Source organism: Rhinolophus ferrumequinum, chromosome 16 (assembly GCF_004115265.2).
Source record: "Rhinolophus ferrumequinum isolate MPI-CBG mRhiFer1 chromosome 16, mRhiFer1_v1.p, whole genome shotgun sequence".
Classification (NCBI taxonomy): Eukaryota; Metazoa; Chordata; class Mammalia; order Chiroptera; family Rhinolophidae; genus Rhinolophus; species Rhinolophus ferrumequinum.
Window position 1 is genome coordinate 17,127,651 of NC_046299.1, and position 26,915 is coordinate 17,154,565.

At 36.0% G+C, this 26,915-nt stretch overlaps 1 protein-coding gene across 5 annotated transcripts in view; it reads right to left on the minus strand.

The window, feature by feature from the left end:
• Nucleotides 1-26,915, minus strand: part of ADD3 (adducin 3) — a 108,711-nt gene that overhangs the window by 22,800 nt on the left and 58,996 nt on the right. For all 5 annotated transcript variants that reach the window (XM_033130459.1, XM_033130461.1, XM_033130463.1 and 2 more), the window contains exon 2: nucleotides 7,796-8,015. In XM_033130459.1, the coding sequence (XP_032986350.1) occupies nucleotides 7,796-7,990 (195 nt within the window). In that variant the 5' untranslated portion in view covers nucleotides 7,991-8,015. The remainder of the gene's footprint in view (nucleotides 1-7,795; nucleotides 8,016-26,915) is intronic.

Consider the following 26,915-nt stretch of genomic DNA (forward strand, 5'->3'; position numbering starts at 1 on the left):
TTTTACTTATCTTTATGATAATCATATTCCTATTCCTACTAAAATCCAATGTTAGTAGAATAATCCTTTATAGTTGATTCATTTGAATCTCATGACAAAGTCCTGATCGAGACAATGATTTGCTCAAGGCTGCACAGTTAATATGTAAATGGAACAAAGATTCCAATCTGGACTCTCAGCTGGGCATGGGATCTTTTCCTAATTTTATCGAAGATGAGCTGTATCACTGAGACCAAATACAACTAATAAGGCAGCAGGCATGCTGCGATCAGATACACTGAGCAAATCTCTTGGGCTGGATTAGAACATTAGGTTGTAACGATAAAGTAAAAACAAGGATATAGTAGCAGACTATGATGATCCTGGAGGACCAAACTACTTGCCCTCTCACAAAGAGGAATTCTCCCATTAAAGCAGAATGAGAAACTAACTTACAAGCAGGCCAACAAGGTCACGTGCTGGGCTTCGGAGCTCAGATTAAGCCAACAATTCCCTAGAGTATCTACTAGAGAAGAGTCGGGTTAAAAGATCAAGCTACATATAGACAAAACCACGGCCTAAGCGAGGCTTCTGTTTCAGATACAGAAGAGTGGACAGGAGAAAGCAGTGGGAGTTGTTACACCTTGAATACATGAATGTGAAGAAGCCAGAGTGCCATCAGGGCGATAGATTCTCTGAGACCTTCAAAAGCCGAAATGCAGTCAAAGGAATTATGATTATAATCTTCAAAGCATTGCCAAAAAAGCATAAAATGTATTAAATTAGCAATGTTGTATACAACTTTATGTATATAATTTCCACAATAGTTGCTTACTATACACTAGGTATCGTACACTATATGCTTTTATGTTATTTCATTTAATTGTCACAACAAACGCATGAGGTCCATTTTACCAACATGGAAGCTGAAGATCTAGTTAAGTGAGTTTCTCAGTGTCACACAGCTAATAAGTGGTGGTGAACCGAGGTGCAAAACAAGCACTGTGTGCATGTATACATGCATATATAAAACTTATATAAACATTGAAAAGTGGAAACGAGAAAATGGGCTGACCCCTAACTTAGGCCAAAATAGTCTGGTACTCCAGGATTTCTATAATCTGTTATGTAATTTTTTGACTGTATATACCATTACTACCTTTGGCTCTGGTTTAATCAATGAAGTTTGCTCAGCATTGTCTGATCACATCTTGTACTTTTCTATCCTTGCTTACTGTATTTCTTTTTTTTTTTTTTTTTTTAAGATTTTATTGGGGAAGGGGAACAGGACTTTATTGGGGAACAGTGTGTACTTCCAGCACCCTTTTCCAAGTCAAGTTGTTGTCCTTTCAATCTTAGTTGTGGAGGGTGCCGTTCAGCTTCAAGTTGTTGTCCTTTCAGTCTTAGTTGTGGAGGGCGCAGCTCAGCTCCAGGTCCAGTTGCCACTGCTAGTTGCAGGGGGCGCAACCCACCATCTTTTGCGGGAATCGAGGAATCAAACTGGCAACCTTGTGGTTGAGAGCCCGCACTCCAACCAACTGAGCCATCCAGGAGGCAGCTCAGCTCAAGGTGCCGTGTTCAATCTTAGTTGCAGGGGGTGCTGCCCACCATCCCTTGAGGGACTGGAGGAGTTGAACCGGCAACCCTGTGGTTGAGAGCCCACTGGCCCATGTGGGAATCAAACCGGCAGCCTTCGGAGTTAGGAGCATGGAGCTCCAACCGCCTGAGCCACCAGGCCGGCCCTGTGTTTCTTTTTAAATTAAAGTTTATTGGAGTGACAACTGTTAGGTAAGGTACATAGATTTCAGGTGTACAATTCTGTATTACATCATCTATATATCACATTGTGTTCACCACCCCAGAGTCAGTTCTCTTTCCATCATCATATATTGGAGCTTACTGTATTTCGTCAAATGGAAATGCCGGCTTCCACTGCTCCTCTACCTAATGGATTACCCTTTATTCAACATTCATCTTAAATGCCACCTTCTCCTTGAAGCCTCTCCTTTAATCACTCCAGTTAGGGAAGATCTCTGTATTTCTTCTCTTTTCACCCCACTCTGAATTCTTTTAACATTTGCCTGTACTACACTTAGATGACAATCATATGATTGTCATCTATTTTTTCTACTCTACTGTATCATAGTATCTGATGGCTGGGACTGTCTTTCACATTTCTAGAGTCTCCCTCAATGTCTAGTTCAGTGCTCAGCTAATAAAATAGTTTAGTTTTTTTTTTGTTTTTATTTGCCTAGATATAAGGAAAGTAAAGAATCTGATCTCAATCTTGACTGAGTTAATGATAGCAAAGATCCATTTCATAGGTTGTTAGCACGGAACCTGAAGCTCTAGAAAACAGTCTTATCAGTCTATCACTTGAGTAAGAAATTCCTCTTGGGTAATTAGGCCTATCCGTCATGTGAGACAGGATTTTTCTCATCAAGATGGGAAAAATTCATCTTTTTTTTTTTTTAAGTAAATCTTCATTGAATGTCATAAATTTTTAAAAAAGTCATTTAATCCTTCAATTCAAACAAAACCATATTTGAAAACTTGGTTTGTCCCCAGATCATTATAGTTTGGATGCTCTCTCATCAAATACATGTCTAAAAAAGTATGATTAAAAAATCACCAGGTAAAAACCAAAATGTTTACATTAGAGAGAGGATATGTTAACAGCCTTATCTGAATCTCACACCTTTTGATTTTAACATCTCCTGTCAGTGAGGAGGGAGTGATCCTGTGAATTTTGAATTCATAAGGAATGGACAAAAATAAACTTGTAAAAACATGAAAGATTCAGAGATTTGCGATTCACGTGGGGTAAGATTCATGTGGGGTACTTTTAAGTAATACATATTCATTTGTACTATAAACCAAAAGCAGAATTAACTTGAAATATCAGACCTTAAGGCTTTTGCATCTAAGATCAGAACTTTCAGGAGAAAGTAGCAACAGTTGAAAGATATTTTAAGTCACAGAAAAGAGGACCAATTTGATAAAAGAAACTAACCTGATGCAATTATTCCAGTTACGGCTTAAAATAAAGGGGGGGGGGGGGGCTGATGGATAAGTAAGATCTAACTCATGGAAACCAGTTAATAGAACACTGATGAGTATAGAAGTGGATTTTAAATACCCACATTGGACAGTCTACCTCACTATAATTACTAGAGAGAAAAATTAGAGCAAAAAGAAAAAAAGATGACAGATTTGCTGCTCCCAAGACATCCTGCGATTGTTACTAGATCTCTCATAACAAACTTACTTAGAAATTCTCCATTAAGAAATGGATTTGTTTGGAAATGGATTACCACTGGTCCTGTGAAAGGAGAAAAAACAAAAAAACCCAAATTTTCTCCTGGATGGTCTTTCTCCTGTATCTAAGTCTTAACCAATATGAAGCTAAAGGTTAGATTATCTTTTCTTGAAGCTGGTATATAATATAAATGCAAACAGTTCATAAAGAATACTCGCATCTTAAACTTCCAAAGTGCCCAGATAAATCATGGTGATTTTGACCAACTATTCTAATTAAGGCACCCTGTTAACATTTTAGGCCTTAGTTACAGTGTATATCCTAAAACGTATTTGGCTTTGAAGTTTCTCTGGTCCTCAAAATAAGCTTGTAGCATTACACACTGCCCTAATATTACAAAATGTTACTGTGTCATGTGCCTGAACTATCACCCCCTACAATCTTGTCCTGTCTCATAGTAACATCGCGTACTTCTGTCAACCAGTCTAAATTGCTTCCTGTAAGTGGTAAGGCTTAGGAACTTTCATGCTTTTTCTGAAACCCACCAATTGTTCTCCATGTTAAGCAGCCAAGTTCAGTAGGAGCTTGTGGGACAACAATCAAGTGTTTAATGACTCAAAGCCCACCCAATTATTATTCCTATATCCCTTCATCCACGTATTCAGAATTTACTAAATATCTACTATATACAATATATTGTTAGGGTTTCAACTAATTCATGTTTGTAAGAAACAAGTTTGTAAGCCTTCTACTTAAAATTGTGAGTTCATTTGTGAAGAAAGGAAATCAGGAGAGAAACTAATAAAAACAAAATATAATACTTTTTTTTATTAAGCACTTACTAAGTGCCAGGCACCTATTATATATCGAATCCCATTTAATCCTCAAAAAAAGGAGTACAGACATGCTTCTTTAACTTTGATGAGGCATCATTCAAATCCAGTGATCTGCTGTGAACACTTCAGTCTCCAACAAGGGGATAAACGACAACCTAGGGTCTCCACAGACATATACATGAGGAGTATACTGGTCAAAGCAAACTTGTAGATTCTCCCTTACTGCACTAACAAAATCTCTAGCTAAACCAGTTTCTTCATCAGCACTTAATTTCTAAGACAAGTACTTTCTTAAATAAAACAAAATTATGACAAAAGGCCAGGAAATTCCTAGAAAGAAGTAATACTTGAAGTCAGGATGAGACAAATTCTATGTTCTTGTATTTTCTCAGTTCAAGACAGTAAGGTGCTGTATTTGTCACTCATTTTTACAGACACCAAAATGTCCTGTGACTGGAACCTCTTTTTGAGTTGGACTGAATTAACTTGAACAACAGAATTTGAAGACGAATGAAACAATAATGTATGAGTGGAATTATTTCACTGTTATTGAACGCTTTAAGTGCTACAGCTTACTGGTTAAGGGTGTGAGCTTTACAGTTTAAATTCAGACCTCACCATTTAACTAAACTTGTAAAACTTAAGCAAGTTATTTAATGTCCCTAAGTTTCAGTTTATTCACCTGTAAATTACGGATATTAATACTCCTTTTTTTTGAGGATTAAATGGGATTCGATACATAATAGGTGCCTGGCACATAGTAAGTGCTTGATAAAAAAAGTATTATACTGTGTTTTTATTAGTTTCTCTGATTTCCTTTCTTCCCAAATGAACTCACAATTTTAAATAGAAGGTTTACAAATTTGTTTCTTACAAACATGAATTAGTAGTATCTTTGATTTTGATCTTTAGTGGTTATGAGTTTTGTCTAACAGAGTGAACTTCAATATTCACAGGAGACCCACAAATAGTTTAAGATAGTTATACTGCCATACTGACAGAAACACTGCAGGGTTGGGTTTAATGAAACAAACAATACAAAAAGAAAAGAGATCTTTGAACTCAAAACTTCTATAAGAGGCAGGCTGAGAAAAACACGCAGTTGCAAAAACACAGGCTACCTTCCAAGGAAAAGGAATTCAGAGGATAGAACCGAAAGCTCAGAGGGCTGAGCCAAGAGCTAGGGAGATTCACCACTAGTAAGTAGAAAGACTGAGTCTTCATCAGGGGACCTTCCAAAGATTTGCTGAGATGGATTTCGGAATTGCTATGGACGAATCACTCCTTTGTAACCCAGTTTTCCCCTATTTTGAACAGGAATGTTGTAGCAGTTATCTTTGCCTGCCACCCCTCCCCCCATTGGAGGTGTGTGTGGGGGGCACAGACGTGTCCCTAGTTTTCAGGTCAGTAGATTGAGAGGAGCTGTACTTAGGAATCATACCTGAGGAGCATCATCTGCACCTGGACTGGATTTGATGAGATTCTGGATTCAGGCTAATGTTGTACTGGAATGAGACTTTTGCAGGGGTGTTGGGAGAGGATGAGTGTATTTTGCAGGTGTGAGGAAGGTAAAATAAATTGTGGCAGACTGTAGTGCTTTTAAAATAAATTGTGATCAGAGAGTGAACAATGCACCCTCAGAAGGTGGAGCTTAATTCCTCTCCTTTTGAAGAGAAGCTGAACTTAGTGACTCATCAATAACAGACAAATATGGTAGGAAAGATGGTCTTTAATGTCTAAGATTAGGTCTTAAAAGGCACTGCAGGTTCCTCTTTGCTCTCTCTGACACTCTGGGGGAGAACACTCAAATAGCCTCAGGTAAAGGTCCACGTGGCAAGGAACTGTGTGGCCTTTTGCTACCCATGTGAGTGACCCGTTTAAAGAATGGAAACCTCTAGGCCAGTCAAGCCTTCAGGTGACAGCAGCCCTGGCTGATTGATGTCTTGACTGTAACTGCATGACAGATCTTGAGCCAGAACCACTCAGCTAATCTGCAACTAAATTCCGAGGCACAGAAACGATGAGACAATTAAAGCTTGTTGTTTTAAGTTGCTAAGTTTTGGGGTAATTTGTTATTTAGCAATAGGTAGTGAATACAGGCTACTATGTAGCATTTCATTTGGTGAAAACTTATTGTATTAAAAGAAATTTGAAAACCACTGACCTAAAACATGGCAGGTAGACAAAATTTATATACTTTAACAAACTAGATTTTAAATTCACTAGCAAAGATCTAGGAGGAAAAATGATCAATCTATAATTCTTTAAGCCTTCTTTGTTTCTATCTGGGCTGAAAATTATCACTCTTGCTATATGAATATGGAACTGACAACCTATATATCTGCCCTTTCCCATTATTTCATTAAGTTCCCCAAGGCATAAGTAAAATTTTTACTTTTAAGCCGATTTACAAATAAAAATACATACATATTAAAAAATTATATAACTTACTGAAAGTATGCTACCTTTAGTTTAATGGGTAAATTATAAAATGAAAACCCTGGCATGGAAATGTAGTTTAGTACTTTTTCCTTTTAAACTTTACGTTAGAATTGAATGGTTCTCTTTGGAGCACTTCCCAAAGAAATCTCCATATTTCATAACCCTGAAAAAAATCTGAACTTCATCTCATTCTTTCAGTTACTTTATACTATCTGTTACTATAATCATTTGGCTAATAAGTTACTTCTTAAAAACGGATTTTTTAGAAGAGGAAATATGTTTATTATGATCCAAATAATTAACATGCCCTTTAAGTATTTATAAATACAGAAACTCAGGTTTCCATAAAAGAAGGTATTGAATATTTACTCCCTCATGTTGAAATCCCTGGTTAGTTGCCTTTAAATTTAAGCTATACTTAAATTCCTCAAAGCTTGCGTTGCTTTTATAACCTGTACTTGCTTTTATCGAGGGCACTGGTGTAGGAGAATTACTCAGAGTGGAATTCCCCTTTGGCTTTGGACTCAACTTCTGTGATTAAATTCACAAGGGCACAACAAAAATGATTTACCAGGGCCTCCTCAGGCACTTCTAGGCCTCGATGCTTATTTTAGTACCGAAGTTGGAAACCTTATATGACCTTAACCTGGGCATCATGTGTCTATGTGTGCTGGACTCTGATTTAAAGGGCCCATGATTTTTATTATGCATAAAGCTAGAAATTCATTTTGCATCTTAAATCAAGCTCTTCTCTCGTTTTCCATCACTTACACATGAGCTTTGCAATTCCACTAAGGGTAAGAAAACTAACAAATCACTTGAATATGATTTACAAAGTCTGGATATTATTGTCTGGATATTATTGACACTCAGGCTGCTCTGAGTGTCAAGGTATCCAAAGGAAAAAGAAAATATGTGCATGAAATGTACCTAACTCTTTCCTTCATTCCTAACACTTCAGTCATGCCTTTCATTTCTTCCCGGATGTTCAGTCTGAATCGGGTGCCCTTCGCTCAGGACCATCTTTTGTCTTTCTTTAATGAAGGCATTACATTCAGAAATCACACAAAGAAAATGTACACTGCCAAGACAACACTTGTTTGTTACTACAGCTTTGCAAATCAAATATATAAATTAGGTGTTCATTTTGCCTCTGAAAGATTGGGGGTAACTTGTCACTTCTCCTCCTCTCCTAACCTAAGAGTTAAGATACCTCCTACTTCATTAGATCAAGGTTTCAAAGAACAACAATTATAGCCTTGTAATTATTTCAACTCACAGGACTTTGCAAGATCTGAGTAACTCGTTTCCTCTGCTCCATCATATTGAAGTCTTGTCGTAGATCAGGAGACATGTTCCTCTCCCTGATGTATTCTGGGTCATTTTCATTGATGCGGTCAAAATACCTCTCTTTGTGAGGCATGCTAGGAGGAGGAGGAGTAGTGATCACGCCTTGGCTGGCATCTGAACTCATGCTTCAAGCCTGCGAGTCTCCTTATCTGTAGCAATAAACACAAAGAAGGAAATTCATGGTAAATTCAATATTAAATTCAAATTTTACATTGGTCAAGCAGAACTTTTTTTTTGCCCTCAGAATAACAGTGGTAATTTTCTTTAAAAAGCGGATTCTCAATAAATATTAGAACAATTTTTTATTAAGGTACAACTATCTTAGATTATAACACTAAATTGGAAATGGGTATTTTCAGAGCTAATGGAAACTTGTGGTTCAGTTATAATAATGTCATCAACTGTTGTTGCATTTTTAAAGGGATGACCAAAATACAGAAAAGTAAAATGCCGAAATTCCATAATTAGTGAGTACTGTTAGTAGAGCTTCCCTTTTCTCTCTTACTCATGATTATATGTTAGACTAAACTCTGGCCATATTTAATAACCACTACCTTATATAGTGAATGTAATTTACTAACATTATGAGAGAAACACAACTTTTAAGTTCTTTAAATGATTCAACAACTTCCCGGGGAAAATGTAGGAATTATTAAGTTGGCTAGACTACCTAACTTTACTTCAAATCCCCAAATAAGAAACACTAAAAAGCTATTCAAAAAATACATGAACAGCTGATTCACTTAATTATCATGATTTAAGGTATACATTTGGGCTTTGCTATAGCTGAGCACCTAACCAACTAGATAGGTCAACAGGACAGTCATCTATGTAACATTCCCCGCTCACCCCGGCCTGTGATCTCCGTGTTAGAAGTTGATGAAATCATCTAGCTCAGTGTTTCGCAAATTGTCTAGTGTGACTTTCTCCAATTTGCTGTTGTCCACTATTTTTGTAAAATACAAAATTATGCATTTAGATATCATGGCATTGCCTAACTGCAAGAAGTTTCTAAACACTTAATATCACAGTCTACACTTGTCACAGACTGGGAACACACAGTCCAGTCTGCAGACTGGCACTGGATCCTTGAACCAGAGATGTAGAGTAGCAATGACCTAACAGAGAGTAACAGTCACTGCCAACTAAAGGAGTACTTCGTTGAACTTTCAGAAGTGAGTAAGGCAGTAAGCCTAAATCAAGAGGAAGACCACTGATTAGTGTCTTCTTTTCTCTAATTCTTTTCAACTGAGTATAGAAAATTTAAAAATGTACAAGGGAGGAGAAAAGGAAATAAAAAAGGAAATTGTAAAAACAGTTTTGCTTAACACATTTTTTTCTACAGGTGGTGACTTCCATTCAAATGCAACCTGTTCAATATAAATGACTGGGTAACAGGAAAACCTTTCTGACTAACTATAAAATGGTATTTTAAAAGTGATTATTTGCTTGGTGGGAAGAAGCACTTCAGAATAAGGGGAGTTAAATGTAAAACATCCAAGTATTATTTTTCCATTCATGTAGAAAACTAAGAGAGAAGTCTCTATGGACCTGCAATTCTGCAGATTCTTCACACCTTGAAGTCCCAGCAAAACACTTTTCTAGATAGATCCACAAGGGGAAAGGCTAAGGTCACTTTCATCTTAGAAATCTGCATCCTTGATAAGACCAGAGACATCTGGTCTGTCTTTTAAACACAGTAACGACCAACGAGGTTACTGAATTTATCTCTAATAATAGTCTTCTCTGATAGACTTCATCTCCAAAGCTTCCTTGACCCAATTTAGCCCAAGCAAACTAATTCTAGGACATTAAAATGAGTATGTGATAATGAAATGTGTTCTTCACAGGATAAATTGTCAGGTTTTTTTCTTTTTTATACAACATCCACTACTAATGGAATGACCCTGGCCTCATTATATTCTCCAAGAATTAGGTTTTGCTGTAGGTACTGTTATTAGCTTGGCTTTCCAATCTACAGTATTTACCATTATCTTGCTATTATCCAAAAATGTGGTGCACAGAGCACCAACTGTAAGAAACTTTTTTCATATCCAGCTGGGTTATCAGAAGTCTAGAGGTCTAACCAATCTTTGGAACCTAATTTTCTTAGAAGCTGTTTATAATAAGTCCATTTGAACTTCTTTAAACAGTTTACTGCTAGCAGATAGGAGCTTTAAGGAGAATTAAAGTTAAAACAACAAATTCACATATATTAGTATATGTCATGCTGACTCTAAATGGCCAAGTACAGACTAAGTGGGTACTCAATTAACAATTGGGACTTCATTTAACAAAGGAATCAATTCTATTTTAGTTTACCACAGTAGGTCACTGGCTTCTTAAGCCATTTTTAAAAAGACAGTCCACAAATATTGTCTTCAGCTGGATATCACCTATTCCTCTATCCCCAAAGCACTATTTAGCCTAATGGAGAATAGAGTTAGATAATAAGCTTGTGTCTAATTGAATTCGCTGATGTTTATAAAATAATCTTATGAAAAACACAGCAAAAAGTAAAGAACTGTGGTGGCAGATTCACTTCATTGTCCCAGTATTGGTTTAAGAAACTGATAAATGAGACACTGATAAGTAAAAGCTTACAGTTTGAAGAACTCTTGATGAACATATTTTCAGATGAGGAAGATACATCCAACCACCCATTTTAATAATAAAAGAACATACTATATATGTACAGCACTTTATTGATTGTAGCATCTCTTACACCTTTCTTATTTTATCTTTGCAACTACACAATGAGATAGAGGTTGATAATCTAGAGGTTCAGTGGATGAAACATCCTGCCCCAAATCCTACTGCTTGTATCTTAGTCAATATGCAAAGCTACAATTTCTGTCTCCTAGTTCACTTTGTAATGACACATACTATTTCATATATCATAAAACGTAAGAAGACCACAAAGTTTAGAGTCTTTCAGTCTACATTCTGTCCTGAATATTTAAAAACTGGAGCTTATGGAATCTGTCAAAAAATGAGGAAATGACACCAAAAAAAGAGATACAAAATTGGAAATGACTCAAAACACTCCAACCTTTTTAAAACTTCAAAAGCTCATTATTTAACTTAGGTTCTTAATACAAGAAGTTTGAAAGTTTTATGTACTTGGAATAAGAATTAGGAATTTATATAAAGGATATAAAACAAAGAATAAGAATAGTAACTTGTCATTTAAGTATTCTATACATAGATGCTGACCAATGAGAGTTTTATATAGATTTTAAGCCAATCATAAGCACAACTGATTACCTGCAATTTTGCACACTAAGTACTACCGAGTAAACTGTTATTTCAAATCTTGAAAAAATTTAGGATCCACAAGATTATTTGAACATAAACAGAATTCAGAAAAAATATGGGAGAAGCTTGCAGCATTAGTCACAATAGCCAAGATGGAAACAACCCAACTGTCCATCGATGGATGAATGGATTAAAAAATGTGATACGTACACACACACACACACACACACACACACACACACACGAATATTATTCAACCATAAAAAGGAAATCCTGCCATTTTCAACAACTTGGATGGACCATGAGGGCATTATGCTAAGTGAAATAAGTCAGACAAAAAAAAAACACTTGCACATGCAATGTTCATAGCTGCACTACTCACAACAGCCAAAAGGTGGAACCAACCCAAATGTCGGTCAACTGATGAATGGATAAACAATAAATGCAGTTTGTCCATATAATGGAATATTATTCAGCCATAAAAGGAACGAAGGACTGATACAGCTACAACATGGATGAACCTTAAAAACATTATGCTAAGTAAAGAAGCCAGACACAAAAGACTATGATTCCATTTATATGACGTATCCAGAATAGGCAAATCCAAGGAGACAGAAAGCAGATTGGTGGTTGCCAGGGGTTGGGGAGAAGGACAAATAGAGACTGACTGCTTAATGGGTTTCTGTTTGGGGTGTTGAAAAAGTTCTGAATCTAGATAGTTTGATGGCTGCACAGCACTGCAAATATACTTAATGCCACTGAACTGTACATTTTAAAATGGTAAATTTTATGCTATATGTATTTTACCACAATAAGAAAATTAACTCAAAATGGATCACAGACTTAACTGTAAAACTATAAAACTTTTAGAAAAAAAAATAAGAGAAAATCTTCAGCATCTAGGGCCATGCAAAGAGTTCTTAGACTTGATACGAAAACATACTCCACAAAAGAAAAGTGATATATTGGACTTGACTCAAATTTAAGATGTTTGTCTGCAAAGACCTCTTAAGAGGATAAAAAGACAAGCTACAGACCATGAGAAAAAAACTTGCAAACCACATATCCAACAAAGGACTGGTATGTATAATATATAACTAACTACCAAAACTCAACAGTTAAAAAAAAAAAATCAAACAGTTCAATTAGAATATGGGGAAAAAATATGAACAGACACTTAAGAGGATTATAAGCACATACACATGGTAAATTAGCACATAAAAAGATGTTTAGCATCAATAGTCATTAGGAAAATGCAAATTAAAATCACAAGATACCACTACACAAGTAGCAGAATGGCTAAAAAAACAGTGATAGCCCCAAATACTGGAGAAGATGCCGAGAAACTGGATCCCTTATACATTGCTAGTGGGAACGTAAAGTGGTACAGCAACGCTGGCAAGCAGTTTGGCATTTTCTTAAAAACTAAATGTGCAACTACCGTATTAATTACTCAGCAATTGAACTCCTGGTCATTTAACCCAGAAAAAGGAAAACATATGTTTTCATATCAAAACACAAAAATCTATACCCAAATTTTTAGTAGCTTCATTTGTAACCATCAAAGATTGGAAACAATCTAGATGTCCTTCCACAGGTGAATGATTAAACAAACTGTGGTACATTCACATTATGTAATATTGTAAACGCAATGAAAAGGAGTGAATTACTGATACACACAACAGCCTGAATGGGTCTCCACTGAATCACACTGAGTGAAAAAAGCCAATCCCGAAAGGTTACATACAGCATGATTCCATTTATATAATACAGCATGTCCTCAAATAATGTTTGTTTATTATTAATATGGTGATGAGCTGCTCTAGGAACTTAACTTTTGTTTACATCAAGTAGCTTATGGTAAAATTGGTTTCGTTATACGTCGTTTTGCTTAAAGTCGCAGAACCTATTCACGATGTTAAGTGAGGACTTACTGTATTCTTCAAATGACAAAATTATAGAAGTGGGGAACAGGGTAGTGGTTGCCAGAGGTTGGGGAAGGATATGCTCAAGGGGGTGGGAGAGGTACAGAGGAAGCAGAGAGGTGGATGTGGTTATAGAAGGGCAACACGAGGGATCCTTGCGGTGATCAAACTGTTCTGTACCTTGACTGTGGTGGTGGATACAAGTACACGCGATACAAATGCACAGAACAGGGCACACGCACGCGCACACACACGAGACTACAAGCAAAACTGAGAAAAACTGAATTACCGAATTAAGACCACTGGATTATACCAATGACTGTGATGTTACATTATACTACAGTTTTACAAGACTTTACCATGGGGGGAAATGAGTGAAGGGTACACAGGATCTCCCCGCATCAATGCCTACAGTTACATGTAAATCTACAATTATGTCCATCAGAATACAAAGTTTAAGTTTTTAAAAGGCCATTCTATAATAATGGCCTAGTTTCTATTTCACATAAGAACATGATCAACTGCAGCAGGGTAAAGCTTTCAGTTATTTTTAGATATTTTCTTCACCAGAATGTATTTACAGGTGAAAACTAAATACTGAATAAAAAGGCATAGATCCTGTTCACATCTGCTGGTCACTGAAAAATATTTCTTATGATGACTGGTCTAGAGCAGTTTTGAATCTTAAAGTCTGGTTATGTAACAGTTTACTCAAATTAAGGACAGTTAAGCTCTCAGGAGACAAAATAAAATATTGTAAAAAAGCATTGAATGGATGCTGTTGAGATTTCAGTATTAGTCTTTATAAGCCAGCAGACATAGCAAGAGGAAACATTAACTCAGCTGTTGGACTCTTGAATCAAGTCTTTGCATTTCCACCACTGGCTGTGTGACATTAGAATAGCCATTCATTCACCAAGAGTCTGAGCATCTACAATGTGTCAAGCTCCTACTATGTGGCCTACTATGGGGCCACAACAGCAAGTAAGACACAGTTCTTCCTCTGTAAAAAGGCAGTTACATCACATAGGTTTCATGATCAACTGTAAAATAAAAGGACTATTCTCACAAGACACTTCAGATTTTCTGAGTTCTTATATCGTATGATCCTACTGATGTCTTCAGGATCTAGTCCCAAAATGAGGCAGATAAAGACCCTTGATATGGGTTCATAACAGCTAGTGATTTTCTAACAATAATTAGGTGTTCCTTATTTCAGTGATGGGTTATAGCATTTAAAAACAACTATCAGTTACTAAACTCTTACTATGTGCTAACCACAGGAATTTACATATATTTGGTCATTTACTGCTCATAATCCTATGAAGTAGGTGTTATCCATTTTACAGGAAGAAATAAAGTCACTGAGAAGTACCTTGTCTCAGGTCAAAGAGCAAGCCAGTGATGGACCAGCAATTTAAATCTAGTCTATAGATCTCTAAAGCCCAGGATCTTCATCACAACCCAGACCCAGGGGCAGGTAGTAATTTCTTTGAAATATCAATTCCAGCTATTCAGTATCTCTGATGGGTTGAAAAGGTTTCACACAGGATCGAAAAGGGGGGAAAAGAAAAAGAAAAAGGAAAAAAGAAAAGAAAAGAAAAAGAAAAAAAAAAGTACCAGAATTGCCATAGCTCAGGGGGTCAGGCATCTTCACTATACTGCCTCACAAGGAGGGATGTTCTAAGGGAAGTAAGTTGTAGCTTCTAGCTCCTCGAAACCCTGAACAACTAAACCTAACGTAACTATTTCTGCTCCAGGTGATATGAGAAATAACTCAGTTCCAGGGCTCCTCTTTAAAATTAACCAACACTATTTTTAATACCACACTACTATATACAGTCATGCTTTCTAGAACTTCAGAGCAATATAAACCAGTGCAAACCAGTATGAACTCCATTAGGGGGGAAAATTAGTCTTTTAACAGTGTTCTTTGAATTGAATCATGTGGAAAACAGATTTTTTTTTTTAAAGTAATGTTATAAACTTGTCAACACTATGGGTTTTCCTCTGGCCATGCAGATTAGAAACAAGATATCAAGCATAAACAAAATTCTAGTTTTAAAAACCTTATCCAAATATTTATGCAGTAACTATTCAACATGTATGTTTAAAGAACATTAAGTTCAAGACAAAAATAGATGAAACACTCTAGAACAGTGGCTTTCAAACTTTTTAAAAATGAAATCAATAATACATTTTATATTGTAATCACATACAAATACATTAGATATAAAACTGAAATAAATTCATGACATGACTTTCCTTTACTATGTCGTACCTTCTGATATTTTCTATTTTAATCTATTTCACTTTTTTAAAAAATGCTGGTTAAATTGATTCATGATCCACTGAGTTGTGACCCACAGTTTGAAAAATACTACCCTAGAAACTCTAAGTGATGGTCAGATGGGAAACAGAAAGAGAGAGAGAGAGAGAGAGAGAGAGAGAGAGAGAGAGAGAGAGAGAGAGAGAGGAATATGGGGGAGGACAGCGAAATGAACATGTGCTAGAGAGACAGAAAATAGGAAATGATTCCTTGATTTTTTTGTTTTTTAAAGAAACATTTATAACAGGTTATAGAAATAAGATCCTAGTGATTTGGGGGATAATTAAATTTTCCTCCATTTGGGCACTCAGAAAATGTCGTATGTATGACTCCACGTCAGGTTTCTTCGTCTTCTTCATTTCTCTTGCCTCTTACCTACTTGCAGTTCAGCTGTCCAGATCTCTCTGCTCCTGTCTGAGGTCCCCACAAAGGCAGGGTACTCCCTACGCGGCAGCTGAATCGAATTATTTTACTATGTCACAACTCCTTCCAAATCAATCTGGTTTGTGTTATTTCTAGGCTGGGAATGGTAAAAACAATCTTGTGAAAAGTTACTACTTATAAAAAGTCTTTCCAAACTTAAAGTTCTTGGCAGTTTTAACAGCTTTCTCTAGAATATAAGCAACAAGGGTGGCTGTACTTTCAAGTACCAGGCCTATTATTCCATATTTAAAACAATAATCAAAGATATGCCAAGACTTCAAAGCAGGATATTTGGTTAAAACAATATAACAGCTTATGTACTGAGTTAGAGTGTTTCTTGATGAAGGTTACTATAAATTTGTGAAGGCAAAGTTCTAGAGAACAACTTGGACTCTGCACAAACTATGACAAGCCACGTCCTCAAATCGACCAGTGAAATTTTATTCATTTTAAGTTCAAAAAGACATGAACTAGTTTCAGCTGCTAGCCAAATTTTTATGTACAACTAACATGTAACTGATCTACAAAAGTAGATACAAGAAAAATGAAAAAACAAACAAACTGGCATTGAGCAGCACTGAGTAATAAAGATGCCACTTTCTAAGTGCCCCCGTGGAAGACTTAATTATCCCACAACGCACTAGGATCCCCGTGCTATAATGGCTATTGATTCTATAAGAGCTGTCTTGGAATATTTCAGACTAGATTCAAGGATCACATTTTACAGATGAGAAGAAACTATACTCAGAGATGTTGAGTGATTTTCCTAAAGCTACAATGCTCAAGTATCAGATATTGCTATAAAATCATAATAATGACATTAATTAGCATTACCATGTTAGTCACAGATTGCTCCATGGTCAAACTTCACTCCTTCAATGAAATACAAGAAAAAAGTAGGCCCATCACACACAGTTCATGCAGGTATTTTATAAATACCACTGACTGAGACGAACAGGCTTATAAATGAATTTAACGGCATGACTGTCTGCCTGTCAAGCATGCACAGAAAAATAAATACATGTACGACTAAGATAGTCGTACAGTGGTGGTTTGCTTGACCTAAATAACCAAGGAACACATTTGCTTTAAGTAACTGGATTTTGAAAGATTAAGAAGTATCCACTAACATATTCCTAATAAGTCAAGGATCAGCCTTTTAACCTAAATTCATTGAAGGCTTTGAAGCAAAAGTTAAGAGAACATCTAGTCCAAATCTCTTGTTTTCTAGATTAGACAACTAATGAAACAAGTCGTCCTAAAGAGATACACCCAAGAGGATACGCTTGGCATTATTAGGGGTGATCTAAGTTCTCCTAGTCCAGGGCTCTTTCCATGACACAATATTGCTTTCTCATAATTCGTCACCTTATATATTTGGTCTTCTTTCCATCAGTATTTACCAAACCAGACAAATAAGGTGCATGAGGACAAGGAGCATTAGGAGATGGGCAGACCAAGAAACTTAACAAGATAGGCAAATATGAATGGTATCATAAAATGCCAAGGACCATTCCACACAAATTTGAGTTCCAAACAGAAGGGACCTACCTGCAGGGTAAGGGCTCTTAAACCAGTTCAAGTCCATCTGAAAAATCACCCCACGAGCAATGATCAGTATTTTGAAGTTGTTCCTGTCAACCTAAGAGATGACTATGGTGTCTTCACCAGAGGTTATCAAAACTACATTGATTATGCCCTGGGTAACAATAAATTATGTTCAAGTTTACACTTTTACCACTCAAGTTAATTTAGCATCATTTTGAAAGAGTTGAGGGCCTTTAACTATTTATAATGAAACAAATCAACCCTCAGAGGAAGACTGTGTTGGCAGCATCCCCCCACTTCATAGATACAGAAACTGAGGTTTAATCATTTGCCTCAGATAACCAAATGCTGGTCACCAAATAAGGAATTATTCAAGGTTACAGATCTTAATAGGTGTGGAAGATTTGAACAAAAAAGATGAAATGACTCAAAGGGTTGTCATTTCCTAGAAGTATTACAATTTTGATTATGGCTTTTCTTTATTGTGGTGCCTAAAAATACATCACAACATTCGACATCAAAATAGAAATGACAAATGTTCTTAAAGTAGTAAAATTTAAAAATCTTGTATGGCAATCAAACTGGTTTAAGTGTAGAAACTTCTCTGTCCTATGGCCAGGATATTATGATTGATCCAAATCATTCTTAAATTTCTGAATCCTTTTTTGTTGTTGTTCTTTTAAAATGACTTCTGTTAAGTATATCTTTAAAATAAAAGTATATGTAAATTCTAAACTTCAATTTAAAAGTCTAGGAAACAATGAACCTACAGTTGATTAGTAAAAGATACTGTTAATCTTTGTCTTACTTAAAAACCCAATTTAAAGTCAAGGGAAAAATACCAACAATAAGAAAATATACTAGTAACAGTAGAAGAACCTATTACATTACTAAATGTCCTATACTTAATGGAAATTGATAGCTGATTCAGCATTCATTGGGGGGGGGGGGAAGAAACAAAACTGTCAATTGGAGGCCATAGCTATGAAAGCATTTTGGTTTCCAACTTTGTTTTATAAATAACACTGCTAACTAAGATAAACTTTTTTAGCAAACATGAAAATACATCCTGTGCTTATACAACTGGAACTTTATAATAGTTAGATGCAATCATAATATACATTGTTCAAGATTTAAGTGCAGAGCAATAAGTACAAAAACTTCAAGTAGGTGCTTGCTAGGTCAACATTTAGCAGGTGATACAAAGACTAACGGCAGTAACTGCTGGACAAAGTGGAGAATACATCTAACCTCTTTCTCACTAAAGTTCCAATAACTGATGAAGAATATTTTATTGCTCAACATTACCTGTTGCAGGGAAAAATGAGCTGGACTTCTGTATTTGAAGAGTAGGAATTGGGGAGAAGAGAGGCAGTTACTTGCTTAGATATTGGTAGAAGTGGAAATAACATTCACTGGTAACTTGAAAAACAAATCTTTCTTTATAAATGTATTGATTATAATGGCCATGCAAGGGACAGAGTCACAAACTTGAAAACACGTATAAAAGGTTCAGAGGAAGTATATTTTCTCAAGTTCAAACTCAATCATTATCTAGACTTAGCTCAAATTGTTCCCAACATGAATCATGTGGAAAAGCAAATATAAAACCGTTTTTTAAATAAATAAAAATGTAGTCTTGTAAAATGATGAGCAAAACAATCAAGCAGAGATGCAATCTCTCAGGTCAAGGAACCCCAAAACAACGGCCTTGGTGTCTTTCTCTTCTTTCTGCAAAATATGATGAAAACTTAGTATATATTCCCTCAGTCATAATTTGTCTTCAATATGGAGTTTTTGAAAATGGCTGGGAAAAAAAAAAAGGAATTTTTATTTTTTATTCCTAAGAGGAAGTTGACAGAGACAAGTGGATTGATTACTCAAATGTGCCTCTCAGACATTTAGTTTCTGTTATTAAGTCCCCTGGTATCAGTGAAATTTTAAAAATTGAGATCCAGGAAACTATTCAGAACTTGACAGCTCATGATAAATGAGAGGTTTTAAAAAGTGGAATCACTGGAGATTATGATTTTTAAAGAAAGATTCATTGCTCTCAATTTCTGGACATAACTTAAGTCTTTGGTTCTTTACTATTTGGAACACAGTCCCTTCTGGGCAAAAAGTTTTGTTTTTTTTTTTAAGAAATATAAACTCTCACATACTTCATGAACTAAAGTCTATTTAATTATTTGTGCAGCACTGAGCTTGAAAATTTAAAGCCCTTGATTTTGACATTTTCTTGAGAACAATGTTTGAGGTCAAATTCACTCTTACCTATTACTGTAATATCTACTCTAGAAACCAGGAAACTTTCCAAAGTGAGTATCAGAATACAAGTAATATAGAAAACTTAACTCTCTGAAATTACAATCTGACACTTACTTATTTCTCAAAGATTTTGAACTCAAGAAATTCTAGCTCCTCAGTCTGAAGAAATGCAAATAATCCTACGAAACTCATTATTAAAAATGAGTTGAGGTTTGCAAAATCAAACATTCACCCAAAAAGCTAACCTAGAAAATTGATTCGTTCCTATGAACAATACTTCTAATGGTCCATCCCTAATGTGCTCATTGTGACCAATGATGGACAGGAGGGAGGCTGGAAGGACACAAAAAACAAGGCAAAGTCCCTTATTTTAAAAACTAGAGGAAAATATGAAAAAAAAAAGTTAAAGAACACAGGGTATGAGTACGTCCCAAGAGTTCACTTTGACCTCCTATTTCAGGTATTCCAGCTAAAGATTTTTGGCTTTTATGGCTATAAATTATAAAATATAGCTGCAAAAACCAATCCAAAAGTTGTAAGTAACTCAAAAAATCGTTACTGCAAAGAAGTCTGATTTGAAGGAGCTCCTACTTTCAGATTCGGCTAGTAAGGAGGATTTTAAGGTCATCACCGTCTCATCTGTCCCCCACCTCCCACCCTATGGAAAGTCTAATATTAAGCCATGAAAATACAACTTATTAATAAGCACAGATAGTACCTGAAAATCACTTTCAAAAATAACTTGTCATTTTAGAAATCGGATAATAGTTTTAAGTGGAAGTCCATGAAGAGAGATAACTGTCAACCTCAGAAATCTGTTTTGTAAAAAAATCTACTTTTGTGAAACTAACTTTTTCAAGTGAATCATCTTTAGATCTAAAGTTCAATAATACGTACTGTACTGGGTTGAATAGTGTCCCCTAAGATTCATGTCATTATTTCAGTGTGTGATCTTACTTGAAAATAGGGTCTTAATTTACAATCAAATTAAGATGAGGTCATACTGGATTAAAACAAGCCCTAAATCTAATGACTAGTGTCTTTATAAGAGAAAAGTGACAGAGAGGTGGACACAGAGACACAGAGGAGACACACAGGGGAAAAAGCCACGTGACGATGGAGGCAGAGCTTGAACTGATGCATCTGCAAGCCTAAGCACAGCAAGGACTGCTGGCAACTACCAGAAGCTAGCAGTTGGTAGTCCCTGAACTTGGACTTCTGGTCTCAGGAACTGTTGTTTTCAGCCACTAATTTTGAGGTACTTTGTTATGGTAGCCCTAGGAAACCAGTACACATACTGTTCCAATGGAACATACTGTTCCAATGGAATTTCCGTCCCAATACCTATTTTAGCAGGCATTTTACCATCATAACAATGTGGATAGATAGCACACCTTTGCTGAATCAAAGTCAGCTCTTTAGAAATAACAGAAATCAAAATAGCAACCTGAACATTGGATATATGTGATGGCAATGCAACACAGATGTCTTCACGATGGCATGACTTTTGCCAACTACAATGTTAGACTGAGAAATAATGTTTTCGTGAAAGTCTAAAGCAAGAAGATATGAATGTTCTTGTTACATCAGATTCTGAATAGAAATTTCTTTGTAAAACTCCATGAAGATTCATGATGAATGCCAAGCACAAATTAAAGGTGTAGGGGACTCCACTGCTTCCATCATAGCTGAAACAATATTAAAGCAGTCATCAAATTATAAAATATTAGTCTGACAGAATGTCTCTTCATTTAAGCAAAGGTGGATTAAAAAAGCTACTTGTTCAGGTTAGCAAATCTTTTGCCATGTGTGTTTCTGCCCGTCTCCCCACTTAACACCCCTAAATCCTAACCTACAGATTCATCTAGAACGGTGCTAGGAATTGTTGCTAAATAGGCTTGTTGATTTGTTTAAGGTCTAGGCTCTGACCTGGTATAAAATAAGATTTAACCTTAAAAAGTAAGCCAAGTTGATATAAATAAGAATCTTGAAAATGTGTGCATACATTTTGATATTTTATGACAATTAAGTCACATAAGAGAAAAGAGATTGAGATTCTTTTTTGACATGAAGAGACAGTGAGGAGACTGGAGATTATGGGAAGATTGAGTCAACAACCCAGGTCTCTAATCCACAGCTGAAAACAGAAGTCTTAATACCTGCAGGTATTAAGTGAGAAAAATAGGAAAATCTGAAAGAAGACCTAAAAAGTCTAATGTCAAATTCAGGGAAAAAGAGAAAGCATTTAACTAACCCATCATTTAACTGATGGAGGAAAGTTTATCAAAAACAGAAACGCAGATTTTAAAGGATGAAGAATATCTTTGTAAGGATGACAGAGAAACAAAACTGTAATTCCAAACAACAACTCTTCCAAGAAATAAATTATCTAATTAGAACCAAAAGAGGAATGGCATCTGTAGAATTTAAAAGTGTTAGAGTTTAATAGAAGATATTATTACATCTAGTCCTACCTTCTCATTTCTCTATATGAAGAAACAGTTCCCAAAAGAGGCTGTGACTTGCCCAAGTCCCTCAATTCATCTTACTCAAGACTTTTCACATTAGTAGCATATGATACATAGGATGTAGATATGATGTTATTGTAAGAAGCGATTTAAAACATGAACTGCATTTAAAAAATTCCTTTAACTAAAGATTTGTGCATTGAACTAATTTCAGAAGCTACTGTAAATTAAATGTTCATTTTTATGTAAAAGAGAAAATTCACCTAATGCCTCAAGCTCAAATTTCTTGATTTTAATGGGTTTGTACATATGCATTCAGTGTTAAAAACACGCAGATTTTAAAAATGTGTTTTCATAAGAATTTAGGGCCACTAACACCATTTTTTAATAATGAGAATGCTTCCTTTTGAAACTTTCACAGCAATTCACTAGAGAGTAAATAAACTGTATGAGTCAGCTGTTTGTGCCTACTTCACACATGCTGAAGGGTCCACTTAATTGCTTGCTATAGTTTAAACTCAGGCTGGGAGCAGAATTCTTATTTTTCGGAAGCTCTCAAAGACAAGATTCACAGCTTAGTTCTGCAGTGCTTATTTAGCTGGACTTACAGCCTACATCAAGTACTTTACTGTTAATTAAAAAGCAAGCTTTGCGGTGCTTAGTAACTTAAGTCGCTATCCTGAGTTTGGTAAATATTTTGTGTCTACTTTTGATCTCTACTGTTAAGGAAGGGTTCTATAGAGTTGTAAAGTGGTTGCAAGTGTTATTTCAAACAACTGAAAGGTGGTATGGATACTACAACCCTTGGGGTTCACGTTACAACTGAGAGAAGCACAAAACTACCTACTATAATTTACCACAACACTATTTTCTTAGTCCCTCCCTCAAGAGAAAAGAAAAAGCATCCTAGAGGCCTATCTTAAAAAAATACTTAGGAATCAGTCTGGGGGTTTCTACAATTCAGGCTCTGAAAACAGGATGGAGAAGACTTCACATCTATCCCCTGTAGACTTAGGGGGAAATGATGCCTCTCCCAAACAAAAGACATTTCCCTGACCGAGGCTTTGCGACCCTTAGTTCTCACACATGTGAACGGTTTTCCCCTCTCATCTTCATCCATCCAAATTTTAATCCATATTTGGAGTTCTTAATTCAAAAGCCATCTCTTTCCATCATGGTTTCCCCAATCTCTTCCAACAGAATTAGCCTTCCCTCCCGTAGTGTTCCCAAAGTACTTTATCAGTCTGTGTTGCTTTTAAGTTGAGTATGTCTGTCTGCCCCAGTAACTGGGTCAACATCTTTTTCCTTTCTTTACCATCCACTTAAAGTTACTCAATAGGGGTTATTAAACTGAGTGAGGTGAGTAGGGCTGTTGACTCATAATATCTCTATCTGTCTCAGAATAAACTAGGGCAGAGAATCTAGATAACCCTTGAAAACTGGGCTAATCATGGTTTGATCAGAATGGCCAGGTATCCAAGATGGCTGAGGTAATAAATATTGTGACCTGCATATGACATGTCTTAAGATGACTGAAAAGTAATCACAATAAAGTACGAAGATACAAAAATAGAAATTAAAAAACAAAAACCTGCCCTTACTGTTGAGTTTTGAGACCAGGTACAAATAATGCTACAAAAATGTCATCTTGAAATAATCACAAAAACTACTGACTGACTCAAACAGCAAACAGCTGTTAGGTGAAAGGATGAGGTAATATAAGGCACAGGTCTAGGTCCTGCCCTTAAGGACTTTCCGGTTTAACTGAAGAGAGAACTAAAACACCACAACATGGAAGATAATTGACAGTAAAAACCAGTTGATAACAACTACCAAATAAGAGAGAAAAGATTGTGGCTTCCAAAAGTCAAAACAGACTTTTAAATGGTCATTTTTTCATACCTGAAAGATGTATTTGAAATTATTTAATTTATTCTTGTCTCTCTGTAGACAGGAAGCAAGTAGAGTAAACCTGCAAAAGTTCATCACCACCATTAAAGCACTTTTTTCTTTGTTCTTTTTTAACTCATGGCTTTTATCTCCAGCAGTTACTGATGGTCAAATGCACAAATGTATTCTGAAGCCCAGCCAAAGTTTTTTTTTTTTTAGGGTAACACTCAAAACAAAGCAAATATTGGCTTAGTTATGACACTTGTTGTTCTAATACATTAATAGCCTATTGTTCACTGTGGTTGTCTCAACAAGATAATACATTGAAAAACAGCGTTTCCTGAGAGGAAGCGAATTCCCACTGTCACAGGACCCTCGCCAAAAGCTGAGCTCCAAAGGAGAAACAGCAGTCCCTTCTGAGATTGTGTAACAGACCAGAGTCATGATTAGACTTTTTCTTCTGTCTCTCTTGTTTAAAATGGCTTTCTGCTTCAGCTCAAACTATAGTCTATTTGACTGATTTTGCTATCATAGGATTGTTTTTCTAAAATGATTTAAAATGTTTTAGACAAAGTTTGTTCAACATCCTGTAGACAGCAGCATCCTGTATATTTCTAACTATAGAGAATTTCCTTAGTCATAAATACCACAATGGATGGGGAACGACAAAGATATGGGGATGTGTCATCAAGACACAGTGTGACCATTTTCAAGGTTAATTTCATACAAGCAATTGTTTAAGTCATTATAATATCTGAGGTACCATCATTGTAACAGGTTTTTATATCTCAGAAGGCCAAAAGCGAGGCTCGTTTAGTCCAAACACCACAGCTTTATTTTGTTTAGAATTTGATTAGTGAGAAACTGCTATCACCAGCAGACCCACACACAAGCGTGTACCTTAACAGTAACTGACACCGCTCTAACCAGACACGAAGACCCCCTTTTTAAATACTGAACGTATGCTTTGTTTTCTATTTTCACAGACTCAAATTTGAAGAACTTGCTCTGCCCAGTTCCACTTACCAGTGGATATTAGAAAACTCCAACAATGGAAGAAATACAGGAACAGTTGTCATTTTAGTAGATTCCAGTGAGATTTTCTCTGACATCTAAGTACTCCCACCAGTGCTTGGCTTCTCGAAGGTCCTCAATACATTTTGCTAAACTGAACCGCATGTCAAACAATTTATTAGGTTGGTGTAAAAGTAATTGCGGTTTAAAAGGTTAAAAATAATTGCAAAAACCACAATTACTTTTGCACCAGCCTAATATATGAAAATTAATATGGAATACTAGTCTTAGAATTATCTAGCATTACTTGGATAATATACAATATCTCAGGTTTTAGAGAAGTATACTTATTCAAAGTATGTCAAGCCTTTTGCCAAGAAGCTAGGGTAACCACAAATACAAATACACACAGACCCCCCCTACCTCCAAGCCAAGAAAATGTCTTTTTACCTTCCTGCTGTAATTACGCAAATCAAATGATGAAGTTCTCATACCATTTTGCTTTCAGGACAGCTGTCACTTGACAGAATCACAAGAATAAAATTGTGAAACAGGCAATGCTAAATAACCTATGTGTGTGATACAGCAAAAAATTCCTGCTTCTGTTACTTTATAACTTTGCCGTGTAACTTGATAACTTTGCTGGCAGGATGAGAGTGTACAGTTCACCTCTAAGGCTGCTTCCTCAGCACCAAATCAGAAAACTAGCTATGTCAAGCGATATCAATTTTAGCATTCAGTGAAACAAGGAGATGGATTAGAGGGCTAGAATGTGAAAACAATTTAAACAAGGTGGCTGAAGCCAAGTTTCAAAGCCCTCAGGATTAGCTTTGAATGGTTAGATTCAATGAAAATTACAAGGATCCATTTTAAAAACAAACATCACCTCACTCAGAGTCTTCTCTCCAGTATTCTAGCTCGATAAAAGGATTTGCTTCTACTTCTGGAACGGGTTTTATGCTTTTGAAATTGACATTTTGAAAAGGAGAGTTTATGTAAAATATAGTATAACATTCAACTTCACTTTTTTACATCCTTAAACTTTCAAATAGCTTAGGCCATATGGCAGGTCAAATAAATTACAGACCACACAATATACACAAAAGATGTTTTGAATTTAAATAACAGAAATTTCATATAATTTGGGTTACATAGCTTAAATCAATATTCCAACAGAAATACTAGGTAACTATTACAGTTGGAAGGGACATTAAAACTCTTCTATTCCAACCTCTCATTTTATAGATGATAAAACTGAGGAACAAGAAGGTTAGGTAATCTGCCCACAATATCACACTCAAGTTACTGGACTTTGAACCCAACGTTACCTCATTCACCTGCTGAAAAGTGACTTTCAGGGCATTCTTCCCCATGCACGAAGGGCTGGGGCAGTAGGGACCCACCTCTGGGGTTCCAGCCTGCGGAGGAGAAGCTGGTGAGGGGTTTCTCCATGTCCACACAGCACTATCACCCCTTTTCTATAACACCTGGGTTGTGGGTTCTGTCCCAAAATGGAGGTAGGAGAGAAGACTGACAGCATAAGTATATCTGATGGGGGAGAAAAGGAATGACCTGGAGATAATCCAGATAGCTATCAAAAGATGTATGAATAAATTATAGTACATCTATCCATACACTGAAGTACTATGTAGCCATTAGAAAGAATGAGGTAGATACATAGTGGTATGCATAGTATAATTTGAATTTTAAAAAGATGTCCACTCATATTCATAGGAATTTTCTGGAAAAATAAAGAAATTCCCTCCTGGGAAGTAGGGCTCCGGGATTAGGTTGGGAAAGAGACATTTGTCATATGACCTTTGTTTCATCTTTTTACCATCTACATCTTTTAAGTTACAAAGTTAATACTTTTTAGAAGTACATTAAAGCAGAGAAGGGAACTTCTGTAGAGTCCTGGAAAATCTG